Source organism: Micromys minutus (genome assembly GCF_963924665.1).
Source record: "Micromys minutus genome assembly, chromosome: 25".
Lineage (NCBI taxonomy): Eukaryota > Metazoa > Chordata > Mammalia > Rodentia > Muridae > Micromys > Micromys minutus.
In genome coordinates this window covers 30274732-30299363 of record NC_137960.1, presented here as the reverse complement: position 1 = coordinate 30299363, position 24632 = coordinate 30274732, and the positions used below count along the sequence as shown (strand labels likewise).

The 24632-nt window shown below is 41.0% G+C and overlaps 1 protein-coding gene and 1 long non-coding RNA gene across 2 annotated transcripts in view; one reads left to right on the top strand and one right to left on the bottom strand.

The window, feature by feature from the left end:
• Positions 1-24632, bottom strand: part of ROS1 (ROS proto-oncogene 1, receptor tyrosine kinase) — a gene marked incomplete at both ends in the record, with an annotated part of 118169 nt that overhangs the window by 12756 nt on the left and 80781 nt on the right. Inside the window, 11 exons of the mRNA XM_080938115.1 lie at positions 222-356; positions 1347-1547; positions 2106-2203; positions 6647-6776; positions 7642-7706; positions 10458-10620; positions 12060-12195; positions 16123-16206; positions 17755-17945; positions 20756-20873; positions 22336-22504. Coding sequence (XP_080794241.1) covers positions 222-356; positions 1347-1547; positions 2106-2203; positions 6647-6776; positions 7642-7706; positions 10458-10620; positions 12060-12195; positions 16123-16206; positions 17755-17945; positions 20756-20873; positions 22336-22504 — 1490 coding nt within the window. The remainder of the gene's footprint in view (positions 1-221; positions 357-1346; positions 1548-2105; positions 2204-6646; positions 6777-7641; positions 7707-10457; positions 10621-12059; positions 12196-16122; positions 16207-17754; positions 17946-20755; positions 20874-22335; positions 22505-24632) is intronic.
• Positions 20377-22603, top strand: LOC308437068. Its single transcript, XR_013975550.1, has 2 exons — positions 20377-20614; positions 22350-22603. It is a non-coding gene; the product is annotated as an uncharacterized lncRNA (long non-coding RNA).

Here is a 24632-nt window from a genome sequence, read left to right as displayed (position 1 = left end):
CTCCAAAAATTTGTATTGAAGTAAAATACAGCATGTGTATATTTTTAAAAAGCTATAATGTATTGAGTAAATTAAATCCCACCCTCAGTTTACATTTTATGTGGGATGAGCAAATATATAAATCCCATGTTTTCTTTTAACAAGCCATACCAGGGAGCCCTAAGACTTCATGTGCACATGTTTCTGTTTTGGGGGTGCTTATGTTAACATAATTAACTTACAGATCATCAGGACAATTTCTTGGTGGCTCCGGTCTCCCTCCTGCTTGTACGTAGTTTAAAACATCAAGGTTGGAATGCGCTGGATAAGGTTGATGACCAAGAGTTAAGATCTCCCAAACCAAAATTCCAAAAGACCTAGGATGTTAAAGGGTTCTCTTTAATTATATTTATTACAAACATCAGGTTTACAGTAGCTTCTCGACATTATTATTCCTGGGGCTACAGGGGCTACTTTGTGATTGGCATTATTGCCCTTATAAAAAAGCAAACAGGAGACTTAAAAGGAGGTTGATATTAAGAAAAACTAGAACAAGACACTGTGCACGGGCCACATTTCAAAGATGATAAAAAGGCTTGGGGTAGTGGCATCCACACAAAGACCAGACATCTGTACAGGCACAGGCAGGCACACATGTGCACAGAGACACAGGAGCACAAGCAGACAGCCATGGAGGTGAACATCTCCTCCCCAACCCTGACTTCAGGAGGACGAAATGATGGCAAACATGGAGAAGAAAGTCATAAAGATGGCTGAGAATAAGCTTGAAATTCACTGAACAAATCTACAAACTTTTAGCAGCTTGAACCAAAAGCTGGGATTCAATCAGCAAAACTCAAATAATCAAGAATAAACGTTCCTTGTGCCCTACATGTTTTCATGATCCAGGACTTCAAGTGTATTTATAAACTAGTGATAAAACATCCCCTGTAGGAGGTGTTGGGGGCACATTTGTAAACGTTATTAATAAGTTCCATTTTTTACCAATATAAATACCTTTATGTATACCATAGCTGCAAATATATACACCATTGGTTAATAGCGAAATGCTTGAAATAAATGAGTCTATTTCATGTTGAATTTTAAGATTGATGATGAAGGAATTGAGAGAGAGGTGCAAAGGATCTGAGATCCATAATGGTTATCCTGGACCACTAGCCTCAGGTGAGTCACTAAACCTCCCCACACACATATCACACATACACATATCAGAGAGAGGGAGGGAGGGAGGAAAGAAGAGGGGGAGGGGCAATAAATGAAATAAAATTTAAAAACAACAGCAAAATTAGACATCCTGGTATTTAACAGCTTTTGCCCCCCATTTCTCTGTGTCCTATTTAGCTCACCACACATCAGACTGAGAAGTGAAGATTCCATCCATCAAGTTTTCGGGAGCCATCCACCGCACGGGAAGCAAGCCTTCCCCTCTCTTCCTATAATAATCATTTTTATAGATTTCTCTTGCCAATCCAAAGTCACCAATCTTGACTACCCGAGGACTGGTGTAGTCTTTCACTGACACAAGGCAATTCCGAGCCGCCAGGTCCCTAAAGTATAAGTGACATTTGACAATGACAAACAAATATTCCAGAGATAATGCAAGGATAGAAGGTCTGGAAAGAAGGGAGACACCTGAATATTAATACTGATGGACAATTTGAGAAGATCCAGAATCACTTATGAAACAGATCTCTGGGCATATCTGCAAGGGACTTTCCATGTTAGATTAGTTGAGGGGAGAGAAGCCCATTCTAATTTTGTACAGCTATGGAGTAGGGTCACAGATTAAACAAAAAAGGGAAAAGCCAAGTAAGGGCCAGCCTCCATTTTCTTCTGCTTACTGAATACAGATGCAATGTGAGCAGCCACCCCCTCACTCCTGCTGCCGTGACTCCCATACCATTCCCTCACAGTAAATAAATAATCCCTCCCTCTCTTACATTGCTTTTCTCGTAGCAATGAGAAAAGTAACGAGTACAGAGACTCTTTACAATGCTGGTGCTTTGAAGTAATCAATGTGTTTAACTCTCTAGCTTGGGCTTTCCAAACTACACATGACTGTCATGTGACTACCCGATAACCTTGCATCCAGAATCTCATAGTACCTGTGAATGAAGTGCATCTGCTCCAAGTAGACGCAGCCTTTTGAAATATCTACACACAGCTCTACAAGGTCAACCAAGGTGAGTAAAGGGCCATGGAACTGTAAGAGATAGAGAAAGCATTACATGAACTTTCCTCAGTGGCACAGAATCCACACACATATGTATGAATAATACAAATCCATACGTATATATGAGTATGTACACTACTATATGATGTGCTGAAGGAATTTTGTCATGGTTACAAGAAATCAAGAGGAAAACACACAGACATTCATGATAGCAAGCTGTATTTGTAAATCTGAAATTCAGTTTCTCCATCATTAGGTGAGTTTTCTCATTAATTAAGCACTTTTCTTGTATATAAAATGGGCATAGTATAATGGACTTAGCAAGATTCAAAATGAGATACACAATATTGCTAGCATACAATAAGTTCTTAATAAATAAATGATATCTGATCTTATAGAATTATCAATAAACTATCAAAATAGCAACCTGTGCTAGCTAGATTAATGATTGGTTTAATGGATTTTGATTATATTAGTAAGACAATGGGCTTGTTCTTCATAAGACTCCCCCCCATGTAAATTGTTAGTAATATTATCTTTCAAGATTGCATTTTTATCTATAAGAGCCAGCACAAATATAGAAAAGATTATACTCATTGCAAGGAATTCTAGCGGAAAACAAAACAAAACAAAACAAAAAAACAGTCAAATTTTTTTATTAGTAGCATATGGAGAAAATTCAAAGTTCCTGCCTGGAGGCCATAGTCATACATTGAGCCTTTCCATATCCCTACAATTACCTTGGTCCAGGCCTTTATCATCCCTAATCTGATGCATCCAAAGACTTCCCACGTGTCCAGCCTTCTGTCTTTTCATTAACTCCCTGGTTGTGTCTCACTTCCTGTAGAAGCGATTATCAGATGATGGGCACAGACTCTCTATATGCCCATTAATTTTCCCTTTGCTTTTTTTCTCAGAACCTGCACTTTAGTTTTTTTTTTTTTTTCAACTATTTGTCCTTCCTTACATCTGCTCTGTGTTTTTTAACCCTCCTCTTTTCTCCAACTTATTTTTCCTCTCTAGAATAGACCCCTATTCTTGATATAACCCATGTCCTCCACTGAGCATCTCAAATGACCCCTAGCCCCATATAATCTTACAGTTGGTCAATTACTCATTTAAAAGTCTGTCAAGTGCTGCCCAACTGCTTTGCTCATGTCACGAAAGTGGAGTCATCTTCATATTCTAGGTAGGACCAAGTACTGCCATGGCCCCATGGCTTTCTCTATCCATGGCTGATTCACCAACTCTGTCCAGCGCTTCTAAAGGAATCTTGATTTGGATTACAAAAGCTCAAGAGAAAGGTATACAAATACTATATCTGTAGATTTGGAATATAGTTCTACTACTAGTTTCTTGGCTTTGCTTAAATTAAGTAAGAAGATAATTTTCTTATATATAAAATGAATTAGTACAGCTAACCTTTCAAGATTGAAAATAAGATATGTAACATAGCTTATACATAGCAAGCACTTAATAATACCTCTTTTAAGTGGGAGCCACTATATACTTATGTCACGGTCTATGTCAGATACCCTAACTGGCTGACTAGCTGCTGTGTGAATAGAACCCTATGGGGAAACCCCACTTTACTGTAAGCACTTTATGATTATTTTAAACTTCATGCTGGTCATGATAACCTTTCTAATATAATTTCCAGGATGCTGCCTGCCTTAATCCTTAACTGTGTCTCTTATCCCTTATAACATCTTGGGACACCTCCATCGCCCCATATTTGGCTTCTTGGCATTAGATGCTACCATCACCTGGCACTTTTGTATCTTGCTGAACTCTCTAGTCATATTAAAACATAATCAAGGTCTACCCCTTCAAATTTTAATCATTCAATGAGAAAAATGTTTGCTACTCTCCCATCTCTTGCCTTGGTTTTGTCCCAAACATACTAAGTCTTCCAGATAGCAAATGTATAGCTAGTCCAGAGTCCCCAACTAGAAATTATACTCCATCTTCCATGGTCCAGCAATGTATTCCCTGCCAATTGTTTTTATCTGTTTTCTCCCTTATACGAATGCCATAGAAAAACGCCGACAATATATAACTCTGGCTTACCAGCAGGGACTTTGAAACTTTCCATATGCTACTAATTAATAAAATGCCATATGAAAAGTCACAATCTCCACTGTTCTGCTTTTACAACCCAAAGAGAAGTTGACAGGTTTGATTGCATTTGGGAAAGCACCATGCTTATTTTTACATAATTTATTCATGTTTTCCCATCTCAGCATGATCCTAGAACACCAAAATTTAAACAAACAAACAAGAAAACATGATATAGGAAGTGTTTGATTCAGTGCTTCAGTTCATGGGTCAGAGAGCTGACCGTCCTAAAGTGAAAAACTAAGCAACCATTTCTGCTGCCATCCCAAGCAAAAAGTTGTCCATGCTGCTGATTCTAGCATAGCGCACCTGAGCGCTCCTGTCTGGAGATGACTGGTTATAACTGAACTGGCACGAAAGGATGGAGCGTGTGTGGGGTTGTCATATGGGACACAGCACCCAACAGCATCTTGTCTTCCAGAACAGTACAGGATTCAAACTTCCAGAAGTTCCAGGATAGCAAACGATGGCTCCAGGGAAGAAGTGCTCAGGAAATCAAATGAAGTGCTCAGTTATCATTCTGAGTTACAGTTCCATCAGAGAGTGGGTAGAAAAAAAGCAAATGACGGCGCAAACATCAGACAGCGCTTATGAACTAGTCCACAGACGAGGAAAACCAACTAAAGCCCTCTAATCATCCTTGGCTCGCTCAGCTACATGTAATGATGAAACCTCATACAGATGCAACCCCAGATGCTGATAAGTGGGAAAGTCCAGTAACCATTGGAGAATGAGGAAAAATTCCTCGGGTGTGTGAGGAACTCTGCATCAAAGTCTCCTCCGTTTTAGAAAGGGCATAGATTTCCGTTCAAAATGAAAAGACACTGGGCATCAGCATACGCAGAGCGTTGGAGAAAACAGGCAAATACCAGAAGTCACGCGCAGGCCTGGAAGTATGTGTGAGATTGTGCCTTCTAGTTTTTCACTATTCACCTTGCTCAGCCACGAGGTGCTTTAAAAAAAGAAAACGGGCACTTTAAATCGATAGCTTTACATTTCAGTGCTTTGCCTCTTGTCTTGGCTTTGTCCAGCATGCCAGAGTATGTCGGATCCACGGTGTGCCAAACACTGGAAACGGCGGATGACCGGGAACCACTGACAGGGCGGATCTGAAGAGCAAGGGCTGTAGGGGTGGATATCTGGGTGAGGGAAGCAAGCCGGACACTGGGTAGATGGAATGAGCGAGGATGCATAAAGTCAAGAATTTTGCTTCATCCAAAATGAGTTTTAGATGCCGTTGGAGGACACCAAGAAGCGAGACCTCCAAATCAACAGGACTGATACAGCATGAACTCAGAGACTGTGGGAGCAGGCGTGGGGACTGTGTGATCTGCATCACATGGAGGCCCTAGAGCTGAAAGGAGAATACACGTGCCTCTGTCCTTAACCCAGAAGCTATTGATAGCTGCTTGAAAATGAACGCTGTCTTCAAGGGAGTCTCACTGGGGAAACAGACTAACAGTAAACGGCCAAGAGAAAATGGCCGCCAACCTCTGCTGTGGGAGGTCATACTTATCTTTGGAGGTTCCTTGTCTCATATTGTCTTCTCAGAACTTTTTATTTTAGTTTATCTTCATTTTTATTTTTTCTATACAGTTTTATTACTTTTTACACTAAAGGTCATTTGCATATAGTTTTTTTTTTTTTAATGGGAATCGTGAGTGATTCTCCTGCCATTGGGGGAGTAGGGAGGTAGAGATGGCCCACAGGACTCTTTTCCTTCTGTTTGTTTCATCCAGTTCTGACCTAATAGTTTTTGTTTTATCTTATTCAATTATATTATAATCCCTTAGAATCCTGTTTGTTTTCTAGTGAGAGACAGAAAGGGAGTAGTCGATCTGGGGGAGGGGAACAGGGGAGAAACTGGGAAACATAATGGGAGGGGAAACTATAATCAGGATATACTATATGAGAAAAAAAAATGCTTTCAGTATAAGGGGGAAAATGAGCAAAAACCAAATAATCCAAATAGCCCTGTCATCTGGAAGACAACAAGCTCTCTCTGAACTTAGCAAGATCAAGGTCAGCAGATCTACCCAACAGCAAATGTTAGTAGACTTTAAGATTGGGAACAAATTTGGGGGACAGAGTAATTCAACATAATTCCTATGCTGGGGATGGGGGTGCCCTACTGTTTATAAAAGGTCTGTTTTCTCATTACACACTAAAACCAGGCTCAGATATTAGCGCAGGGTTGTAATTACCCCAATCTAACATGAGAAAACATGCACTTTGTATAACCACCTTCAAAGTGAAGGTTAAGTACTATTCATTGAACTTGAAGACAATCAATAGGAAGTTTTAACACTTGCTTTAGGAGGCCCATCCAGTAGACGTCACCCACCGCCTACCTACCGTTGTCCCTCGGGCTTTGCGCAGATAGCTTAGAAGGTCTCCCCCCTCCATCAGTTCTAGGATAATGTACTGGGGTTCACTCAGCAGACAGACTCCCAGCTGCTTCAGAATGTTGGGGTGATTAAACTTGCTGAAAGGTGAAAAGACACAAGCCAGATGACATGGTAATGACAGAGGTCCTTGCTGGGGTCTCGGGGAACAGAGCAGTTCTTTGCCCAGACAAAGTCTTCACAGACTTTGAGGAGGGAAAGCTTGTCTGTGTCCTGTATGCTGGTCTTAAGGAGGGAATATGGCAACCCCTAGTGGCCAGTGCACCTGAGTAGAATAGAAGGGGTTTGAGAAGAAATAATGTTTCCTATTGTATGTGTTTTATGACAGGGGAAGAAAGCAATTTGGACTAACAGCCTTCTTGAAGAGATAGGTGAAAGCATGTCTGTGTCATCACAATGCCAAATGTCCATTCCCTTTGAGGGAAATAATGCAGATCATCATGTTTGGGCCTCTGGAATGTGTAAGGCTCAGTCTAAGTAGAGGACCCAGCTTGACTTCCCTTGAACCGGCTGCTTCTCCTTAAGATGTCCTTGAGTAGTTCTCATGACTGCCGCCTGCTGGAACCAGTTCCTAGGCAAGACATTCTTGCTAATAGAACACCTAAAAGAACATTCTGCCTGGGTCTGTTTGACCTGTCATCCCTCATTAAGAATAGGTACATTGGAAAAGCACAAGACCCTTAGAATTCGCTTGCAGAATATACTCTTAATTGAGGATGAGAGATGGGAGGACCATTTGCCTGAGAACTGTCTACCCAAGCTCTGAAGATTGGCTTCTATAGAATATTTAATGCTACATACGTGTTTCCTTTTCAAGTTGTTTGTCCACATTTATTTTCAGGATGATCTGATTGTTACTTGATCATTAGGGGTGTTAAAAATTCAACGAGAAAGCTCTTTCTGTCCACATTTGTCAAAGAGAACCACTATATAAGCTGTGGATACCTCATTAGGTGTGCCTCCTTTAAGAACTCAATCTTCTCCTGGTCTGTTGAGCCCTTCTTCAAGGTCTGTGAGAAATGGAGACAAGTCAGAAATCAAACACTGAAAGCCCAATGGAAACAAGGTTTAGTTTTATTTTTGTTTTGATGCGTGTTTCATCTTTTTTTGTTGTTTTGAGGGTTTTGTTTTGTCATGCTTTTGGTTTTGCAATATCTACATTGATATTTGGAACTAAATAACAGATATAGCATGTGCATATGATCTGTACCCCCTGAGCTTGCTGTGTGTGGTCTCTAAAACTGCCATTATTGTCAAGGGTTAATGAAGACTATCTCAGTGAGCTCGATAAGAGGTTGAGTAACAATTATGTAAGTCCCTCTGAAATATGAATGTTTTTGCTCTTTTGTGGGGAGTTTGAATGACTATACTATCTATTTATGTTTTGTGTATGGCTCTTGCCTATAGGTGTGTTGGTATAGCACAAGCACTGCTTATGGAAGCCAGAAGAGATCATCGGATGGATCTCCCTGGGAATAGAGTGACAAATGGTTGTGAGTTGCCACATGAGTTCTGGTAATCAAAACCAAGTCTCCTAGAAGAATAGCCAGTGCTCTTAATAACCACTAACAGCCCTCTCTCCATCTAGAAAACTGTGGAAAAATTTAAAGACATAGTAATTTGGGCATCAATGGGTCAGCATATTTTCAGAGTTTCTTCTCAGTATCTGCTTTCCCACTTTACTTGAAATCACTCCTTAGTTCTTCTTGGTTTTTTTTTTTTTTTTTTTGGTTTTTTGTTTTGTTTTGTTTTTGGAGGATAGTTGCCTGTTACTATTCAATGTAAGTTAACTGTGAGGATCTATTCTAAATGTCTCCAGTCATGAGAGGGCAGCCTGAGCTAGTTCTCCAACCTCTTTGCTATAAATCACAGGAGGCTAGCCTGGTCTAGTTCTTAGATCTCTCTGCCGTAAATCACTGGAGGCCAGCCTGGTCTAGCTCTTCAACTTCTCTGCTGTAAATCATAGGAGGTCAGCCAGAACCAGTCCTCCAATCTCTTTGCCATTAAGCTTCAGTTCCAAGCAACAAAATATAAGAGAGAAACTGCGGTGGTGGAGAGGATAATAGAAATTTTTCCCCTTCCTGAACAATACATTTAGAGCATCCTATCTCCTTTTTCTGGTCCTAACAATGGGATGATGCCTTCCTAATTCTCGGCACTCACACTGTCATTATAAGGCAACAGGCAAGAATAAAGTGAAAAAGAATTTCAGCGATGGCAATGTTTGCCCAGCACAAGTGCTGGCCAGTAGTCCTCTCCACAAGTAAGAAAATAAACATGGTCTTAATGGGCTCAGACCAGAGGAAGTTAAAGGAATTTCCAAGTCTATAATTTGGTAACCAAGAGAATTTTACCAACATAGATTGGCCATCCTTAAAGCAGAAATCACTATTCGGTAGTGGCCAAGATATTTAATTATAGGAGATTGCTTAGCCCTCTGTCAAAAGGAAATGCTACCAAAATATGAGAGTATATGTTGCACTTCCCTAAAAGTACATCAGATGTTTGGTGGCAACCGCAGCCTGTGTGCAGGTGCAGGCTGCAGACTGTAACCTAAGTCTACATCAGCCATAGTTTTGATGTATGGATGTGCATGTAGCCCGGAAACTGGAACCAGCCTCTGTGCTCTTAAACAGCTGAAAAATCAGAAAGAGGATACTTATCGCATGGCGTGGGGAATTCACATTTCAATGGTTAGAAGTAAAGCTTAGTGGGAAAAGCTCATTTGTTTACATATTTACTAAAGTTGTTTGAGCTGCAGGGGTCGAAGTCACCAGCTGTAACAGAGACCTTGTGGCTAGCAAGTCTGAGGAGGCATTCCCAGTCCTAGCCTGATTCCTTAGGAATGTATTGTACAGTTCTAATCTGTGTGGAATAGATGGCATCTCATGCAGCTCAGCTGCAGTCGGCTGGCCTCTGAATCTGTAGGTAGCCAAACATGCCTGTGGACTGCTAATGCCCCTGCTTCTTCCTCTCAAGTGTTGGGGTACATAGCTTGGCACACCTTGTTTTATGCAGTGCTGGAGCTCAAACTCAGTGCTTTTGAAGTACCAGGCAAGGACTCTCTACAAATTGAGCCCCCTCTCAAAGTACTCTCAATGAGAAATTAAATTCTTCCAGGCCCTCCCTAATTAATAGCCTCATAAAGCCTGAATATATTCTCCTTCTTAAAAGCCTATGTAAGAAGTGGGGAAGATAATGGGGAAATTAGCTTTTGTAGCTAATGACAGGTTTCTACATTCTGACACTCTTCTTTAAATTACATCCTTTTTTAATGTTCTTTTATTTTATGTATGTGAGTATTTTGTCTGCTTGTATGTATAAGTACCACATGTGTGTCTGGTGCCACTGGAGGTCAGAAGAGGGTGTTTGGATACCCTGGGCCTGGAGAGGAATGGTTGTAACCACCATGTAAGTTCTGGGAACAAAACCCAAGTAAGAACAACAAGCACTCTTAACCACTGAGCCCACTCTCCAGCCCCAGATTTATCCTATTTTTTAGGTGACAGACTATATTTGTATATAATTTTGCTATACAATGTGATGTTTTGATTTATATGTCCATTGAGTAAAGGACAAATCCAAGCTACTAGCATATTGATCACCTTAAACTCTTCTCATTTCTTAACTAGTAAGTAGACGGAAATTCTGTTATGAAACATACAGCTCATCTTGTTAACTGTGCTAGAAGGCCTCTTTGCAGCCAGTCGCTCTGAATGCTTATGTAGTCATATCAGCACAGGGCTTGGAGATCCACATACCTTCACGGCCACTTTGATTTCTCCCCTTCCCACTCCGAGGATATCTACAGCTGTGCCTTCATACACTTCTCCAAAAGCTCCACTTCCCAACAAAAGTCGCAGGCTCAGCTTTTCCCGAGGGAAGGCGGGAAGATTTTCAATCTCCTCTTGGGTTGGAAGAGTACTGCAAAATAACAGTATGTTTGTTCTCTCCGAGGGCCTTAAGTTTACATGTTTGTATTCGAAGGAAGTGGAGAGATGTCAGTGCTCAGCAACGCTGCACATTCTACTAGGGTAATGAGGAATTCTGGGCTCTGACACTTTCCTACTCTATCAGCTTTTACACAGAGCATGTCACTTTACTGGACAGTGACTGACATTTCTATAGAGACATGAAGGTGGAGCCTACCCTAAGGTTTCTATTGCAGCTGCTCCTCTCAGAACGTGGAGTTATAAGATGCTCTAGGTTGAAGATCCATGTAAAAGCTACTACAGATGAAGAGAACAGCAACAGAAGCAGCTGGGCCCTGAGGTATTCACTTCATCTGTCTCACATACCTGCTCCCATTCCAAACAGGATTGACTTTGACCAAGAAGTCAGCCCCCCACTCCACCGCCTCTTTAACTTCAGAAGGCCAGGCTTTACCTGAGAAGATGGTGGTGTTGGTACTTAATCTAAATTAAGTACATGTAGAGCATTTTTTGTTTTGTTTTGTTAGGGTTTTTTTTTTCAAGAATCTTTTTTAAAAGTGATTTATTTTCTGTGCGTTGATAGGTGTTTTGTCAGCATGTATGCCTGTGTTAGGGGGTCTGGTCCCCTGGAATTAGAGTTACAGACAGTTATAAACTGGCATGTAGGTGTTGGGAATTGAGCTTGGGTCCTCTGAAAGGGCAGCTCTTAACTATTGAACCATCTCTCCAGGCCCAGAAAAAAACTTAAATATCAGATACATAGTATTTTCTTAAGAAACAACAACAAAAATAACACCTGTGAAGAGCTGATTTGATTCATTTCTGTATAAATCCTGTTTTGCCTGGGGGGGTGTTTCTCTCAGAGGAGAAGAGGAAGGAGGGGGAAAGAACTCTGAGGGGGAGGATCAGGAGGGGGCGGCATCTGGGATGCAAATAAATAAAATAATTGATTAATAAAAATAAATAAATCCCGTTTTGTAGATTTCAGAAAGCAGGACCTATGACTGTAGGATTCTTCTTACATGAGAGTAAGACATAGTATCTCATGCAGAGAAATACTTATTTTCCTTAATGATAATGCAGGTTTCAAACTCATCTGTTTTATAGAGACAGTGTGAGTGATCGTCACATAGCTTCTGATGGGATAATAAGGTGCACCCAAGCCCTTTAGCATTTTCTTCCCTCCTCAGTTGCCAGGTCAACCAACTACATTACCTCTCATTCTTTTCACAATGACAATCTTTCCTCCCGAGGCTGGTGTTTGAATCACAAGATTAAACAACAGAAGACAATGGATTTGTCTCTATTTCTCTTATAAAATAACCACAGAGTTCACATTTGAGACTAGGGAATGTGGGAATGTGTGGACACCCCTGTTACTGTGCCCAAACTCTGCCTATGTGATCCGAGAAGATGTCCTGGCTCACATACTGTACTGCATAGCAGGCGTTGGCCAGCCCCACTCCAGCCGCCAGACCTCGAAGCTCAGCCAGCTCTTTGTCGCTGTCGTTGAGAACTGAGAGGCCTTCCTTGGAGGCTTTATGGTTTTTCAAGCTTCTATGCCAGACTGCAAAGAAAACAGACAATTTATTAAGTAAAATACTGCTTTTTTCCCCTTAAGAAATGGCAGTGTGTTTTAAGCTACAACAGTGTATCTAAATACTCGTAGCAGAATACCACCAGTCTGATTGTAAAATAGTCTTATAATAAAATTATTAAGCTAAATCTGGGTAAAATCTCATACAAAAGCCGCACAACTCATATACTTTTAATTATAGAATTTACTATGTTTCTTACAATTACAAATTTTGAAGTGTATTATTAGAATGCACTTCTCAAATTGCCTGTTACTTAGTACCAAACTGAGTTTTAAAACTTGCAAAATAATTATTAATGAGGCAAAGCTGTGTGTCGAGACATGGCTTTTACACTCCAGTAGATCTGAAGGAATGCTTACCACACAATGTTTCTCTCTTCTCAGCCTGGCTTAGATCAGCTCTGAAACATTTTCAGTGTGATGCTCAGGCACCAATATGCATGTCAGAGATGGGGAGATGACTCAGCAAGCAAAGACCTTGCTGTGCAAGCAGAAGGACCTGAGTTCGGATCCCCAGCACCCAGTTAAATGCTGAGTATATAGCACACATCTATAACCCCAGTGTTGAGGTAGACGTCAGAGGCAGGCAGATCTTGGGAATCTGCTGGCCAGCCAGCCTAGCTGATCAGTGAGCTCCAGCTTCAGTGACAGACTGTCTTGAAAATAAAGTGGATGGGAAGAGAAACTGACTTGACATTGACCTCCTGGCCATTTCATGTACATACACACGTATGCACACACATGAACATGCACATGTGTGCCTGCACACATATGCACATACACACATATGTGCACGTGCACAGGTGCAGACACATGAAACACATGTACTCATTTGAAATGTTTAGCTTTCCCAGAGTTGAAGAAATCCTACACGCTACCTGGGTGGCCACCTTGAAGTAAAAACTTAGCTCTGTTCAAAATATTCTCTGATACTTTCCCACCGAAATGCAGAGACAGAAACAGATACAAAAGAATATAGATAGCTATAGATATAAATTTGTTCATGTACATATGTAGAAATTTTCTGTAATAAACAGCAGCATTGGTCCAGCCAACTTGTAGAACCCTGAGTGATCTACATCATGCTCAGTTTTTATAATGATAAAAAATTCCTAGATAAAAGATTACAGTAGTCATGTCACCAAGACTACCTATTTGTGCTGTCTACTGATACAGGTGTCAAAATCAGCAGAAATGCTTCGGAAATGATCATTAACATGTGAACGTTTGCGTGGGGTGCCCACCTGGAGTCTGAGTCCTTGGGAGGTTGAGGGAGCAGGAGTGCAAATCCCAGATCAGCCTGGTCTACATGCTAGTCAGCTCTGCTCCCCACCCCAAGATCATTTATTTTAAACTCAGCTTTTCTTTCAGAGTTCCCTGCATATGTAAGGCAGTAGAGATTTTTATCTGGGGGACTCCCCGGGAGGGTTTTCAGCATCTCTAACAAAGCACTTCTCTATGCATCAAACTCTCTCATCCAGGCATCCTCATGGACAGACACTGCCTCATTCTTCTGCTAATCTGCTTGTCTCTTGCCTAAAAGTCCAACTGTGGCTGTCCATGTCGCTGAAACCCACATCTCATGTCACAACATCTTGATGCATCTTTTCAAACATGGGTGTCTTACCTCCATTATTAAAGGACAGGCTCCTAGAGTCACTGAGTATAGTTTGTAACTTCTTTCCCTGGCACAAGGTTCATGTCACACATCAGATATGGACTCTCACTAACCCACAGCCTACCACTACTTACATTTAAGGCTTCATTTTAAATCTGCAGAGCCCTCAGCACCCTGCCATTCCTAAGGAATTGCTGCTTTTCATTATTTTAATAGCTTAGCCTTTGCTCATGCACTCACACATTCCTACTGGTAAAACCACATATGCCACCAACCAAAGCAAACACTAAATTAGGTTAACTCCGCCCCAAAGTCCACAAACTGCAAACACAATAAAGACCTTCACGTCCCACGAATGTCAGAGATCTGAGGGATGTCTCGAAAGCACACAAAACAATGAAATGATCTCATCTTCATCCACTGGAGGCACAGGCTCTAACAATGGTGATAGAGAAAGTCGGCGAACAAAGGTGAGATGAAGTTCCTGTGTAATGAGCCTTCCGGCAGGGATCAGACAAGCAGCCAAGCCTATATGCCAACGGCCAAATATACCACAGTCAGACACAAAGCTCTAGAGACATCAGCTGTGCCAGATTCAGACTCCCTGGAACCACAAGTTAAAATCCTAGCAGGCTCCACTCACAGAAGCTTAGCTACCCCACTTAGCTACAGGAGTCGCATGTGTTATCTGGGTGGATTTGTTTTTCCAAGTCTGAAGCAAGCTTTAATTACTACTGGCCAGGCTGATGGACTCACTAGCCAGGTCCATCTCTGGGGTCCCCACTCAGAAAATGGTTGGGTGGGTTTTTCTTTCAATGAAACCCCCAGTTCAGGTTCAAATGTCTGAGAACTTTTACCTCCAATCACTCTGGAAAAAAGAACAATGGCTGAAAAAATTAAAATAGTAGCCTTATTTATTTAATTTTGGAGAGAGAGAGAGAGAATTCAACCTTGTGTTTGTAGCATTTCCTTTCCCTTTCCCTTGTAACTTTCTTTAATAAACACAATAAGCCACAGTTTTCTGAATATGTGCTGGAATTTCTTTTCTGGTATCATGCCCTTCCTGTGATTCTGTGTAGGGACCACTCAGTATCAGCAATAGATGGGACGCTCATGTACCTCATAACTCAAACCAAGACATGTGGGTAATTGAACAAATGTGATGTGTCAACATTTACTATACAACAGGAATCAGCCAGAATATATGGTCGTGGTATTATCCCTCCCTCTGGGTTCACCTTCTCATAATCTATTTTAGGTTTTCTGTGGGTTTTTTTTAAACCATGATTAAAATAAACATTAAAAAGTGGTTGAGCTTTAAGGAATAACATATTAACATAAAAATAAATGATAGGAAATAGCTATCTGACATAACTGCTGCTTTTCAATCCTTTGTTAATGAGCAGGGATTTCAAGTAAGACTATCAGGGGTCAGAAAGCAAGGGTGAGTTGCACAGGCCAGAAGCGGGTCTCCTGTGAGAGGCCCCATTTATTCCAAACTGAGCTGTCTGCTCGGGTACCAAAGCTATCCCGACCAGTGACTTCCACTGGCCTCCCATCAATCCCACACTGTCTTTGTATCTATGATTACTTCTCTTTTATTTATATTCTAACTTACAAGTCACAGAACACTCTAAATAGTCAATCAGAAACAAACGCTGTTTTACAGCAAGCTAAAATAGAGTGTCTTCACAAATAGTTGTATCTCGAGAATATTGAGTATTCTGATATATTAGCCATGAGATAGTTGCCCCAAGGTGTGGTTTCTGTGCAGAAAATTCTTCAAAGGTACACCTGTTGAGGCCTAGTCCTCAGCTTGACATCTTTAATCTACAGAGGTTAGGGAAGACTTTTACTGGGAAGACTTCTTGTATGAGGAACATGCTCTTGGAGGTAACAATGGGACCCCAGCTCCTTTCTCTTTCTCTTCTGTTCATGGCTATAAGATGTGGACATTGCTATGTCACACTCTTGCTATGATGGGCTGCCACACACTCAAAGCAACAGGGACACTTGATCATAAACTAACACCTCCAAATCAGTGAGTCAAAATAAACCTTAATGTGAAGGATGTTAACACATCCCTTGATCAAAAAAAAAAAAAAAATCATAGAAGCCAGTGGCTATGAAAAGACAGCCAAGGGCAATGCTGTGAACTTTACAAACTTATTTAATAAGGTTATGCTTCATGTAGTAAATTAAATAAACTGAAAAATAAATCAGTCAGTATGATCTAATAAACATTTTATTACCTGCTTGTAAAAATCTATGATACTCACCAAAGGTCAGTGGGACTGTAGCAACCAGAAATATCCCAACTATGATAGTAAGTATAAAAGTTGTTTCTGTTATCCAAAAACCATCTAAAGATAGAAGTGGAAAAGAAATTAATTTACTCAAAAAGCAGAATTGTCCCATTTATTCCCAAGCGTATACACACACACACACACACACACACACACACACAGGGAAAAACTTCCACCGGCCAGATGAGTGAAGACCATATCATCAGAATCAGCTTTTATTAAAGAATAAATCAAATCACAGGGCTCCTTTGTACACACTGATACAAACTGAGAATCAGTTCAAGAACGCAGTGGACATATGAAAAGTCAGACTTAGAATGAGTGTGATGAGAAATCGAAGACATAAAGGTTCTAGTGATATTGTACTTGAATAAAGGTCAAGATGCAGTCTATTCAGACAAAAACAATCATTTAAACAGTCACAGTGGCCCATCAGGTAAGGGATGCATGGGAGGTGTAAACTAGTCGTCATAGCTGAAGAAAGTACAAGGCCAAAGACCCAATGACAAAAGCTTTGTCACAGGGACAAATACTAGGAACATGAGCCACATGGGCGGGGTGTGTCATGGCAGGTTTTAGGAGGCTTCACATGCCACAGTGAAATCAGCAAGTGGAGCCATTTCACATTACTCAAAGATGGGCTAAGGATCTGTCTTGTGGATGAGCTAAATTGTCCTCGGTGTGGTTAGACAGAAAGCACAGATAAGAAAGAGTATCTAAAATCAAGAAAGTCAGCATGGAAATAAAGATGTAGAGACTTATCAGTGAGAAATTAAGATGATGAGCCAGCAAGCTAGCTTACCAGGTAAAGGTGGTTGTCACATCTAAAAATTGGAGTTTGATTACTATGGTAAATGTAGGAAGAGAGAACCAACTCTTAAAAGTTGTTTTCTACCTGAACATATATTACTACGGCAGGCAAATGTCCATATATGCACATAAGCAAAGAATTAAATGTGATTTTTTTAAAAAAGAGAAATTGACATCAATTGTTGGAGAGAAAGAGAGAGAGAGAGAGAGAGAGAGAGAGAGAGAGAGAGAGAGAGATCAAATGTATCACTGAAGTTTCTAGCCTATAAGTCCTGATTAGTTTTGTTTTCTATTTGACAAACCAAAGAAGAAGGACCTCCAATTAAAAAAATGTCTCACTCAGATTTCCATGGGTATGTCTGTGAGGGAATTTTTAAAATTTCTGATTAATGGAGGATGACATAGTTTACTACGGTACCAATAACTGAGAAGTGATAAGAATGATGTTTTAAAGTTGGGCATGGTGGCACATGCCTTTCATTCCAGCTCTCAAGAGTTCAAGACCAGCCTGGTCTACAAAGTGAGTTCTGGACAGCCAGAGCTGTTACACAGAAAAATACCATCTCAATAAAACCACAAGAAATCAAAACCAAAAAAAAAAAAAAAAAAAAAAAAAGAAAAGAAAGAAATTTTAAGAAGAATACACCAAATAAACTGAACCATGTAGTAGCTTGCATGGTTGGTTGTTCAGTCACTGTATCTGTTCATATCTGCTGCTAATACTAAGAATGTATCTATCTTTGGCATTAAATATTTATGTAATAAACTAATGTACAGACATACATGTTAACATACCTTCCACCAATGTAATATCTTCACTTATCTCACTATATTCTCCAAATCCAATATCATTTGCAGCTACTGCTCTGAACTGAAATGTTCCTTTTAGGTTTTTGGACCTCCATGTGCAAATGCTACCGCAGGACCCATTAAACACCACCTTCCACCTCAAATTCTGGTTCTGGGAGTCATTTGAAATGCCTTCTCTGCCAAAGAAACAGTAGATTAATAGACACCAACAGTACACAACAGTGTGGAGTTATTTCTAGTAACTTATCACACACTAGACCCTGGACCTTACCTCTGTTGCATAATTTGCTGCAGAACACAGCATGTTTATTAAAGTCTTAATGATTCATGAGCAAAACAACTCAACCCATAAAAAGAGAAAGATGGTGACCCCATTCCTACTATTTAAAATGCAGGAAATTGCTGATCTCCAAACACATAATTACTTCACAGTTTTTAGCTCAAAGGTTTGCACTTTTTTCTTTTCCATTTATTAATCTATTTTTTCTGCATGTATATGTGGTTTATACATGCATGTATGTATATTGCCCTGTATGGTTGTCCAGGCCATAGAAAGACATTAGGTATCCTGCCCTATCACTTTCTGCCTTATTCTTGTGTGACAGGGTTTGTCACTGAACCTGATGGTAGACTAGTAGCCAGCAAGCTGGGCCAGTGTTCTAAGCCTGTACACAGTCACACCTGGCTTTATGTGTGGAGTCTGAGGATCCAAATTCATGTCCTTATGTTTTCTCAGTAAGTATTCTTATCCTCTGAGCCATCTCCCTAGTCTTTATGTTTACTTGTTTGGTTGTTTGTTTGTTTTTGTTGGTTGGTTGGTAGGTTGGTTGGTGGGTTGGTTGGTTGGTAGGTTGGTTGGTAGGTTAGTTGGTTGGTAGGTTGGTTGGTAGGTTGGTTGGTAGGTTAGTTGGTTGGTAGGTTGGTTGGTAGGTTGGTTGGTTGGTAGGTTGGTTGGTAGGTTGGTTGGTAGGTTAGTTGGTTGGTAGGTTGGTTGGTAGGTTGGTTGGTAGGTTGGTTGGTAGGTTAGTTGGTTGGTAGGTTGGTTGGTAGGTTGGTTGGTAGGTTGGTTGGTTGGTTGGTTGGTTGGTAGGTTGGTTGGTAGGTTGGTTGGTAGGTTGGTTGGTTGGTAGGTTGGTTGGTAGGTTGGTTGGTAGGTTAGTTGGTTGGTAGGTTGGTTGGTAGGTTGGTTGGTAGGTTGGTTGGTTGGTAGGTTGGTTGGTAGGTTGGTTGGTAGGTTGGTTGGTAGGTTGGTTGGTAGGTTGGTTGGTAGGTTGGTTGGTAGGTTGGTTGGTAGGTTGGTTGGTAGGTTGGTTGGTAGGTTAGTTGGTTGGTAGGTTGGGTGGTAGGTTGGTTGGTAGGTTGGTTGGTTGGTAGGTTGGTTGGTTGGTAGGTTGGTTGGTAGGTTGGTTGGTAGGTTAGTTGGTTGGTAGGTTGGGTGGTAGGTTGGTTGGTAGGTTGGTTGGTAGGTTGGTTGGTAGGTTAGTTGGTTGGTAGGTTGGTTGGTAGGTTGGTTGGTTGGTAGGTTGGTTGGTAGGTTGGTTGGTTGGTAGGTTGGTTGGTAGGTTGGTTGGGGTTTTTTAACAGAGCTATTTCTGAAGCCAGGATGCCCTTGAACACATAATCCTTCAGTCCTTGCCTTCTGAACTCTTGAATTACAGGTTTGAATACCATACTTGCCATATATATTTTTTTTATTTTCAGTCTCCTGTGTCACCTGTAATTTACTTATGTCATATATAGATAAAATGTAGAATTTAAAGCTGAAAGGACAATATTATAATACTTAATAAAGTTGGTGTATTGACAGATAGTTTAGCTACCAAAATTATCAGCATGTATGAGTGAAGGTGGGTGATTAAAAAAAATAGAGTCTAATTAAAGTATCCTTTTTTAGAGATAATCATATGACAACACTCTGTCCTGCCTGAAATGACAATATTATAATACCAAGAGCGGAGCTCCAGCACAAGGGTATGCAAACAATTTAGGTAAAATTACACATGTAAGGTCTTCCTGAGGGGAACACACGAAGTAGTCCCAGCAAGAATGAAGTTGTGGCCTGGATATTACACTCTGTCATAGTCAAAAGCCACCAAGATACTTCTTCAACATATTTTACTGTGCGAAAAAACGGTGGCAAAAGATTTTTTGAAAATTGTAACTAAAAATGTCGCCCAAAGAATTTCCTAACATGAGCAGGAAATTTTTTAAGATTCTGGAGATGCCAGGGTAAAGACGAAGCAAAAATAGACCTAAAGCTCAAGTTGCCAGGACTATAATTATGGAAGTGACTTCTGTCCTTGGAACCTCTTAAAGATGGCCTCATAGTCCCGTGAGGGGAGTGTCTTTGGGATTTGGATTTCTCCCCCCAAGCTGGCTTGAGGTCAGTCCTTCGGGGCCAGTTCCCTCACTGAACTCTGAAAACTGGCTGGGTCTGAAGATACATGTGCTTCTCAGCTGCTGGTTCTAGGCGACAGCACATTCTCGGTCTTTGGAAGCACACTCATCTGTTGACATCAGACAGAAAAGCCCACAGACCTATTGGCTACACGTCATTCCAGCCGTCTCCCTCGTCTCAGACTCTGGAAAAAAATACGTATCTTTCTGACACCTTTCACCTGAGAGCATTCAACTTTGCTAAAGCAAAATGTATCCGTCCCCATGCATTTGCTGTCTAACACCAACCGTCTGCTTCTTAAGCAGAGTAGATATTAAGTAAATATCCGTTGTGTAAGTTCTGAGAGAGCAGTTTCTGTGAAGTCTCAATGAGCAGTTTCGGATTTCCGAGAGTGACCTGGTTGGTGCGTTTTTTAATTAGAAGGCCGTGTCTGACTTCAGGAAATGGGTAAGACAAACCTTGTGAAACAAAAATCCATAAAGATTCATTTTTCTATATAAATGTGCTTTGACGGGATTATTGTTTTTGACCACCTTTGTGACTGACTACTTAGTTTTTGGGGTACATGAGGCACCGTGTAACACATACCTGATCTCAAGGGTGTGGTACATCGATCTGCCCCCATTGTCTTCTGCCTTTTCCCACTGGATTGAAGTTTTACTCCCTTCTAATAACTTAGGAATGCCTGGTTTGCTCGGAACTCCAGCTTTATGAGAAAAAAAGAGGAAACTGATTGATATATTGGAAGTACAAAGTGTTTGGCATTAGTTATCTTTCTCTGAGATACGCTGAAGACGATAAATGTTTTAAAGGAATATTCTGATCAAAATGCTGTGCGTGTGTGTGTGCGTGCGTGGGTGTACATTTACATGTGCTTATTTATATGGAAGCCAGAGGTCGACCTAAAGTTTTGGTCCTCATTCGCTGGACTAGGCTGGCTGTCCCTGAGATCTACCGGTATCTACTTGCCATCACTGGGCTGCCAAGTGCTCTAACACATTCAGATATTTGGCACAGGTTCTGGGAACTGAACCCAGATCCTCACACTTACCTGGAAAGCACTTTTCTGCTAGAGCTGTCTCCCCAGCCCTGAAACATAGATTTTTACATGAATTTCTGAACCTTTCATTAGTGATGGGTTGGCTATTTAGTGGGAACTCTAATCATATCTCTTACCTCCAGGCAAAATAAGTGATAATACAAATTTAAAAGCAGTCACACTTTTTGGAACCTTTGGCCCTCTACTTTTTCAGAAGTCAGCCTGGACTTTCGGCGTTCAGAATCTTAATTGACTAGAACTTTAGGATAGAACTGTAGGGCTTGGCTGGGTTTGTGTTTGTCTGTCTGTCTGTCTGTTTGTTTAAGATTTAGTTACTTTATTACATGAGTACACTGTAACTCTTTTCAGACACACTAAAAGAAAGCACTGGATCTCACTACAGATGGTTGTGAGCCACCATGTGGTTGCTGGGAATTGAACTTAGGACCTCTGGAAGAGCAGCCAGTGCTCTTAACCACTGAGCCATCTCTCCAGCATCCTTGTTTCTTCATTTTAGCATTTGGATCGTAAAATTTATTTTGTACATATTTCTTGAGCATCCTGTTACCCTATTTTATACAGTTCTTGCTGCAAAACGATAGCTCGAGAGGGTATCAGAAAACTGAAAGAAGACATAGTTCTGCCCATCTCAGGTCCTACAGACACTAGCCGGCCTGTTCTTGCTCCTTCCTGTATGACTCCTGTCTCTGTAGTCTATTCGCTTAGGCTACAGACATAGTAATGACTCTCGGGAAAACACAGAGATGGCTTAGAGATTAAGGGCACTTGCTAGTCATGTAGAGGACCCAGTTTCTGTTCCCAGTACCCACACAGTGACTCACAGACATCTGTAACTACAGTCCTAGAAGATCCAACGCCCTCTTCTGTCTAATAGTTGGACCCTGGTAACACCACTAAATACACAGGCAGGTACACACACACACACACACATATACTCAGACAAAACACTAACATACATAAAGGAAAAGTAGTTATATATTTTTAAAGTGTGCGTCTAGAATACAATTGGTGGAATTGAGAGATGAGAAAAGAGCAGAGATGTTTGCATTACGCACATATGTAATATATTAGTTAATAATACACACTAACAATTTATGCTAATACCCACCTGTTGTCTTGAAGCTCTCTGGAACGGAGGAGCTGTTCTCTCCTGTCGTATAGACCACCACCACTCGCACGTTATAAGGAGTGTAAGGCTGCAGATCTGTGACATTACAGACGTAAACTGGACCTCGGCTGCATGAAGCTTTGACATGGTAAAACTCACTGTATTTCCACTGGAAAAAGAAGAATAGATAAAAATTTTTACTCTTCTCAGAGACTCTTGAACGTAGAACTTGATTAAAAGTTAAATTTATTTACATGAAAAGTAAGAACTTCTTCGTGGTGTTTAGTTCCAACCATTACCCTCATCAGACAAAGCCCCCTTGTTTCTTGGTTCAAGTTATAATTAGTGCAAGGTGGAGCATCTCTAAGTCTGTTCAGTGGGGAAGAGTCAGAGGTGAGACACGGTGTTCTCCCTAGATGCAAACACTCACGCTCAGGCGGAATGGCTAAGAATGGGCGTCACACAGAACAAGGATGGACTCGTTCAAGGACAGCCTCAATTCCAGGGGCTTGTTCATTTTAAAGTCATTATTTTATATGTTTGACTCTCCGCTGAAGTCCATTGACAAGCAAAAACATTTGGGATCTTCCTCTAATGTTGTCCTCAGATACATGCTGGCCATGCCTTACACTGATCCTTAGCCTAAAGGCCTACAGAAAGGGCAGCCCTGGCCCACCACACACAGGTCCTCGGCAGGTTAGACAGTAAGAACAGGAAATCTCCCTCCCGTTCAGTTTTACATATCTGATAGTCTTTAAGCTCAACTAAGTGAAGCTTCTTCTCTGTGTGAAATTACTTTTTAAAAATCTTTGTTTGACCTCTATGGAAGAATTGGGGGAAGAATTGAAGGAGCTGAAGGGGATGGCAACCCCAAAGAAAAACCAACAGTATTGAGTAACTGGGACCCCTCAGAGCTCCCAGAGACTAAGCCAAAGAGCATACATGGGCTGGCCCATGACCCTCCTCCCCACACACACATGCACATATGTATGTACCAGCAGATTGCCTTATCTGTTCTCAGTGGGAGAGAATGCATCTGGTCCTGTAGAGACCTGATGTGTCCCAGGGAAAGGGGATGTGGGGTTGGGATGGGAAGCAGTTTCTCAGAGGCAAAGGGGAGGAAAGGGGGTAAAGAACTTTGGAAGAGGGGACTAGGAGGAGACATTTGGAATATAAATAAATGAAATAATTTTTAAAATCTTTCTATTTATGTCCTTAAAATTCATTACTTGACAATATTGAGTGGTTTTTTGTTATTGTTTTGTTGCTTTTTGGTTTTGTATATGAACAGGAGAGACAAAGGCTGTGACATTTTGTCAAGCATTCCTAGTGTCTTTTTCTTGGTAGTGTTTCCTAAGGTCAGTTTCCATAAATAACCTTTCCTCTGCTTCTCCTTTTTCATCCTGCCCTCATGAAGTCATATCATATCATCAGATAGACACTTCACACTGGCTTCTACTAAGGTTAGGAATATCTATTTCAGGAGGTAATTACAAAAACAAACAAACAAACAAACAAAAACAAAAAAAAAAAAAAACCAGAGGGCTAGAGAGGAGAAATAAAATAATAGGCAGCAGAAACATTATTCAAGGCACTGCCTGCACTAAACATGAATATGTCAATCCCACTGACACATAATGAAACAGCTTAATGAAGCAGGCCATTCAATGCAACGTGTATTCAAACTGAATGTGTGTGTGTGTGAGTGTGTGTGTATGACTGTGTGTGAGTGTGTGTGTGTGTGAGTGTGTGTGTGAGTGTGTGTGTGTGTGAGTGTGTGTGTGAGAGTGTGTGTGTGAGTGTGAGTGTGTGAATGTGTTTGTGAGTGTGTGTGTGTGTGAGTGTGTGTGTGAGTGTGTGTGTGAGTGTGTGTGAGTGTGTGTGTGTGAGTGTGAGTGTGTGAGTGTGTGTGTGAGTGTGTGTGTGTGTGAGTGTGTATGTGAGTGTGTGTGTGAGTGTGTGTGAGTGTGTGTGTGTGAGTGTGTGTGAGTGTGTGTGAGTGTGTGTGTGTGAGTGTGTGTGAGTGTGTGTGAGTGTGTGTGAGTGAGTGTGTGTGTGAGTGTGTGTGAGTGTGTGTGTGTGTGAGTGTGTGTGTGTGTGTGTAAGGGGGAGGAAAAGGTAAAGAAGGAGAGAGGACAGGTATAGAAGGAGGAGAAGAGAGAGAAATTTTACTTGCAGCTAAAATCTTTAACTAGTTTAGGTCCTGCCTTCTTAACTATATGGTGTGTAAATTACCCTTAGAGACTGGACTAGGGGACTCAGCGGTCTACAGCATCAGCGGGGCTCCTCAGATGCAG